Source organism: Micromys minutus (genome assembly GCF_963924665.1).
Source record: "Micromys minutus genome assembly, chromosome: X".
In the NCBI taxonomy this organism is placed as follows: domain Eukaryota; kingdom Metazoa; phylum Chordata; class Mammalia; order Rodentia; family Muridae; genus Micromys; species Micromys minutus.
This window is the reverse complement of record NC_137970.1, coordinates 76579776-76586199: the sequence shown is the minus strand read 5'-3', so window position 1 is coordinate 76586199 and position 6424 is coordinate 76579776. Positions and strand designations below refer to the sequence as shown.

At 39.2% G+C, this 6424-nt stretch overlaps 1 protein-coding gene across 1 annotated transcript; it reads left to right on the top strand.

Moving 5' to 3' along the window:
- The first annotated feature begins 4857 nt into the window (after positions 1 to 4857).
- Positions 4858 to 5433, top strand: LOC308414577 (SUMO-conjugating enzyme UBC9-like). Its single transcript, XM_080909802.1, has one exon. The coding sequence runs from the start codon at positions 4889 to 4891 to the stop codon at positions 5363 to 5365; it is 477 nt and encodes a 158-aa protein (XP_080765928.1). The 5' UTR covers positions 4858 to 4888; the 3' UTR covers positions 5366 to 5433.
- Positions 5434 to 6424: the final 991 nt, after the last annotated feature.

The window sequence follows — 6424 nt, the reverse complement described above, 5'->3', positions numbered from 1 at the left end:
AGCTATAGAATCAGCATTTTTAAAAAGATCTCTGGGTGATTCAAATGTACAGTTACGATTGAAAACTCCTGGTCTGGCCCTTTCTTCCACCCTCAGTTGCACTTTTAAAAGCTGTTACATGCAAAGGGTTTTTGCAGAGGATACTCTGGAAGCTCCATGTCCATCTGAATTGGAATTTCCCCGTAAATGAGAAAAAATGAACACCAGTCCTGAAAAATCTGCCAGAGAAATGTAACAAAGTGTGCTAAGAAACAGCATCATGTCTCCAACGTGTACAGGCCAGAGCAAGAGCGCATGAAGTCACTACACTTTGCCACTGCCTTCTAGAAACCTCGTAATACAGCTGCAAGTAGAAGAAAAATTAAATAATATGTCTCTTCAAACAAAGATTGCAAACTGGCAGACATCAGGTTACAAACGGGCAGGCCAGACACATTTCATAAATATGTGGCATGTGTGTATGCATATATGCATGTGTGTTGTGTGTAGGCTTTATATATTTATTGCTCATCACAAAGTTCATAAAGACTTATTTGCAGGCACAAATTATTTCCACCTGGAAATGGGATAGAAGAATTTAATATGCAGCCTTGTACATTAAATTCTGAGTATCTGAATTTTTGTTTCAGTAGCTGTATAACATTACTGAGAAATTAAACCGTAAAATATACATAAATCATCTTGCAAACTTATTTGTTGCCAATGAAATCAGATGCAAAAGTAAGTGTCTTAACAAAAAACATGAGGTTTATAATTAACAATAATATATAAAATACAAACAATTTTCATTAAAATTGTCCAGGAAATGTTTAATAAGTATATAAAATTAACCATCCTTCTCTAATAACTCAGTATCTTCTATTAGTAGATATTTACATATGGCATAGTGTTTTTCAGAAATTACAATTTGTTGCCAACATTTAAAAGAGGATATTTATATATAAAGATTCATATATGTGGTTTGACACTTTAAAGCCAGTGACCCTAACAATTCTGCTCACATTCCTCATGGTAACTAATAAAAAGTGAATAGTGGTTATCTATTCTTCCTCGGTGTCTCTCTGAAATGAAATATCTCACTATTCGACAACCAGCGCCTTGCCTATACAGACCTCTGGAAGTCAACATATGAGAGGGATAGTTTAGACTCTGAGATGAGGCTGCTTTATGTCTGAAGGTTACTTTTGGTTGTCGGTACAATGTGACTAAGGGATACTAATTAATTAATATCTGTTTACAACGGTGTCTTTCTGAAATTTAGAGGTAGTAATAAAATCTATGTTATAGAAACATTAAGAGAATAAAGTTAACACACATGAAGAACTTAGCACAGTACTGGGAGAAGGTGGGCACTCAGTAAATATTAGTTATTGGTACCTGAGTTGAGAGCAGTATAACATGGTAGTTGAAAGTACAAGTACAGGTAGAAAAAGCAAAACCACCTTTTTCTCACCTATATGTGGAAGCAGAATAGACCAGCGGCTATTGGTCAAATGTTACAAAGGTTCGACTGGATAGGAGAAATAATTTTCATACTAAAATACTTTTAGTACCCAAAAAAAGCTGGGGACAAGACTCAATAAAGTGTTTACCTCTCAAGCATAAAGACCTAAGCTCAGCTTCCCGGCACCCACATAAAAAGCTGTGCGTGGCAGCATGCATCACTGTCTAGCACTGAAGAAATGAGACATGTAGCCAGCCAAGCCAAATCAGTGAGCTCCTGGCTTTGTGGCAGAGCCTGTCTCAAAAGCTAAGATGAGGAACAATTATGGAAGGTACCCAATTTTGACATCTGGCCTCCACATATATTGGCACATACCCACAAGAACATGTGTGCACGTGCACACACACTTTAAGCCAACATGGCTTCCTAAACAAGGCCTGAAACTGGACAAAGACAACACCAGTAAACATGCTCATGTGAACAAATGGCCTTAATCCTAAACAAAGAACTACAGGCAACTAAAGATGCTTAGAGCTGGAGAAATAGTCTTACTCAGTGAAGAACATACCAACTAGGTATCCAATAACAAGTGTTCAGCCCTAAAAACATATACATGAGTAACATTATACAGATTTAATGGGCTATGTATACGTATATACACATTTGAATATATATATATATATATATATATATATATATATATATATATATATATACCATGTATGTGTATACATACACACAATATATATTGCATGAACATGCAATAACAGTTAATAAAAAAATAGGCCATGAAGTTTAAATAGGGCAAGGATATGTCAACTTGACACAAGCTATAGTCATCAGAGAGGAAGAAACCTGAGAAGTACCTCTATAAGACCAGGATGCAGGCAAACCTGTAAGACATTTTTTTATTTAGTGATCGAGTGATTGATGTGGGAGGACTAGGTCCAATATGTGTGGTACTATTCTGAGCTAAGAGAGTCCTGGGTTCCATAAGAAAGCAAGCTGAATAGTCATGAGGAACAAGCCACTAAGCAACACCATTTCATGGTCTCTGTATCAACCTGCCTCCAGGTTTCTGTTCTGACTTCCCTCTGCGATGGAAGTAAATATACCTGGAAGTATAAGCAAAATAAACCCTTTCCTCCCCAAATTGCTTTGGTCATGGTGTTTCAACAGATTAATAGTAATCTTAGCTAAGGTAGAGTTTGGAGGGAGAAAAAGGAAGGGAGATGATGTAGTTATATTGTAATCTCAGGAAAGAAAATTTTTAAAGTAAATTATTTACATTGATGGATATGTTAATTAGATGTACAAAATCATCCTGTACTATGTACATATAGCATAACATCACTGAGTACATTGGGAATTATTTACAGTTATCATTCATCAAAAGACAAAATTTAAAAAGAAAGCCACCCAAAATAAAAAACTAAATACAAAGCATATACACTGAAATTAGGGCCAAAGTCTCAATCTCAGACAAACTGTTTATGGGACTTTAAGTAAGTTATTGTTCTTCGGTTTCCTTGTCTGTAAAATGGAGATAGCAATAACAATGCAGAGGATTTTTAAGAGGGATAAATTAAAGTGTATTTATAGGGTGCCTGACCCAGAGGAAACACAATAAAAGTTGGGTGCCACTGTTGTTCCTTTGGACCAGAAATTGAAATTAGAAGAGCATCCCCAAAAGCAAGGACAATGCAATAGAGTCAGGGTTCCTGGTAAAAGGATGATAACAATAGGACATCATGAAAAGGCTTAAAACATGCTTTTTTGTTAATGTGAGACAAGAACTAATTATAGAGACCTGGCTGGCTTGGACCTTGCTATGTAGACCATGGTAGCTTCAAACTTATGGTAATCCTATGCCTACTGAGATATCAGGAACGCACCAAAACACCCAGCTTGAGTATGATTTGTTTGTTTACATTTTTGTTGTTCTTGAGACAAGGTTTGTTCGTGTATCCCAAGCTGGTCTGGAATTCACTATGTAAGTTGGGCTGGCTCCAAAGTAATAGCAATGCCTGGCCCCAGTCTCCTTGGTGCTAGGATTATAGACATGCACCACCGCATCTGATTCTTTAAAGTGCTTTTGAAAGCTAAAATAAATGTTGGAAGTTTGCTCTAGGGAGTGGCTCAACAGCCCACGGAATTTAAGAGTTTACCCATTCAATCTGCCACTTGCAAGTGCTCTGGGAAGCCACCCTAGAAACCCAAATCTCTGGAAGCCCATCAGTGTGACCAACATGATATGTTAATTGTGTCCTTAGACATTCAAAATAATTAAAGTGCTAAAAATAATGCTTCCATGGATATGATTGCCCCCTGAAAATGACAGATGTGACAAGTAAGGGAAGCAGAAATAACAGTGGGGGGGGTAGCACCATTGCTTTACCTCCTCCTGCTCGGCCTTTGACAAGGTAATCAAAACACATGCAGAAGACTTGTGTTTGCAGCAGGGTGGTGACATTTGTGCAGTAATGGAAATCAAACGTCAACGACCACAACACTTGGAAAAAAGAGAAAAGCAGGAGTCTGTCTTCAGCTTCCCCAATACTGGCATCCTGCAAGCCTAGGCAAGAATCACTGATAATTAGTGATAAGAATGTTGGTCTTGCATTTACCAAGGAAACTTGGGAGATAGCAAGACGGCGAAGAGCACAGGCAAGTCAAACCCGCGTTTTAATTATCTATGCACTCTCACCTTGGGAGGCTGCACCACAGCATGTCTCGGATTATCTAAAGGAAAATTTTAATCTCCAGAAAACTTCCCCATGCCTCTGCTCGCGCCTGTGAATTCCCTCTGTTTGCAAATCTGTGTTCACAGAATACAAACTCGTTTTACTTTTAGTGTAGAAAAAATAAGAAGAAAAAGCTTTCTAAACAAAGCATGCTGTCTAAAACTCCGTGCAACTCCAAAAAAATCTTTTGTCTGACAGTTTTGCTGAAATTTTCCATAGGAGTGATCCATACACAGTATTGCTGAATTTGCATATGCTGTGGAAAGTAGCTGCAGCAAAAAAAAAAAAAAATTAAAGTGAAGTATTTATTTATTTAGTTTTCTGTGTGTGGGTGTTTTGCCTGCATGCATTTCTGTTCATCACCTGTGTCCCTGGTGCCCACAGAGGCCAGGAGATGGCATTAGATCTGCTGAAGCTAAGATGTTTGTGAGCCACCAAGTGGGTGCTGGAAATCAAATCCAGGTTTTTCTGGAAGAAATAGCAGGGATCTTGACTGCTGATCTTGCTCTTCAAGCACCATACCAGAATACCAAATCCAAGATGTTTTGATCTTATTTCCAAGAATGTCCCCAAAGCCCTCTATTTCCTAATATTCTTTTAGTGCTCGGCTCAACCAATAGTAATTTTTCATTAAAAGAAGTAAACTAGAAGTAAAGGGTAGGACGACGGTCCGGGCCGCGGTCGCCCAGGGACTTTGAATATGTCGGGGATTGCCCTCAGCCGACTTGCCCAGGAAAGGAAAGCTTGGAGGAAGGACCACCCTTTTGGCTTTGTGGCTGTCCCAACAAAGAACCCTGATGGCACAATGAACCTGATGAACTGGGAGTGTGCTATCCCTGGAAAGAATGGGACTCCGTGGGAAGGAGGTTTGTTCAAGCTACGGGTGTTTTTCAAAGATGACTATCTGTCCTCAGCACTGAAATGTAAATTTGAGCCACCACTGTTTCATCCAAACGTGTATCCTTCTGACACAGTGTGCCTGTCCATCCTGGAGGAAGACAAGGACTGGAGGCCAGCTATCACGATCAAACAGATCTTATTAGGAATACAAGAACTTCTAAATGAACCAAATATTCAAGACCCAGCTCAAGCAGAGGCCTACACAATTTACTGCCAAAACAGAGTGGAATATGAGAAAAGGGTTCAAGCACAAGCGAAGAAGTTTGCCCCCTCATAAGCAGTGGCCCCGTGACGAGGAAGGGATTGGCTTGGCAAGAACTTGTTTACAACCTTTTGCAGATCTAAGTCGCTCCGTACAGTTACTAGTCGCCTGGGAGGGTTGAGCGGGCGCCATTTTCCATTTCTGCCACTGGCATATTCAGTCTTTTGTGTTTTTGATTATTGAGTAAAACTGGCTTTTATTTTAATATTGATGTCAGTATTTCAACTGCTGTAAAATGATAAACATTTGTACTGGGTAAGCCCCTAGGAGCTAGTTTCTTCGCGTCGCGCTCGGATGCAGGCATGCTTTCCACTGTTCAGAACTCTGGCCTCCAGCTGGCTATATGACAAAACCACACTCTCCCTCTTCCCTACCCTCATTCTCAGAAACCTGGGCTGTTGCTTATGAGCCTCAGATCCAAAGTTGGCCAGCATCTCCATTCTGCACCACTTCCTTTGTGTTTATATGGCGTTTTGTCTGTGTTGCTGTTTAGAGTAAATAAACTGTTTATATAATAAAAAAAAAAAGAAGTAAAGGGTAGATAGATATACATGCCAAAATGTCAACTGATTCATTCTGAGGTTAAGAGCTAAAGATCTGTGGAAAGTGGGATATCATGGAATGCAGGTGGTTGGTAGAGGGGGTAACTGGGAAATGGGATGTCATATGAGATGTAAATAAATATAATGATTAATAAAAAATATCTGACTACTGTGAAGCTGGATATGAGTCATATTTATTAAGGCCTACCACCACTCAGAAAAGAGCAAGAGATAAAAACCAGGCTAGGCATTGCAATGTTGAAATAACAATGGGTATTACTGAGGAAAGCTGATGAGGAATGAGAGCATTCTGATTTCCCCTTCCTAGTGTCCACTAAACAGAAGGTAGCACTAAATTCCTAAGTTGCTACTTCTCCTACTTGAACATGCATATAAATTACTGGTGTCTTATTCAAATTCCTATTACAGAGCTTTGTGGTGAGACCCAAGGTTCTGTACTTCTAACCGGATGCTGCCAGAACTACTTGTCCATACACTTGCACTTTATGTAACAATAGTCTAAACTACAGGT

Excerpts from the sequence above, each read along its gene's own strand:
- LOC308414577 (XM_080909802.1), top strand. The coding sequence starts at position 4,889 with ATGTCGGGGATTGCCCTCAGCCGACTTGCCCAGGAAAGGAAAGCTTGG.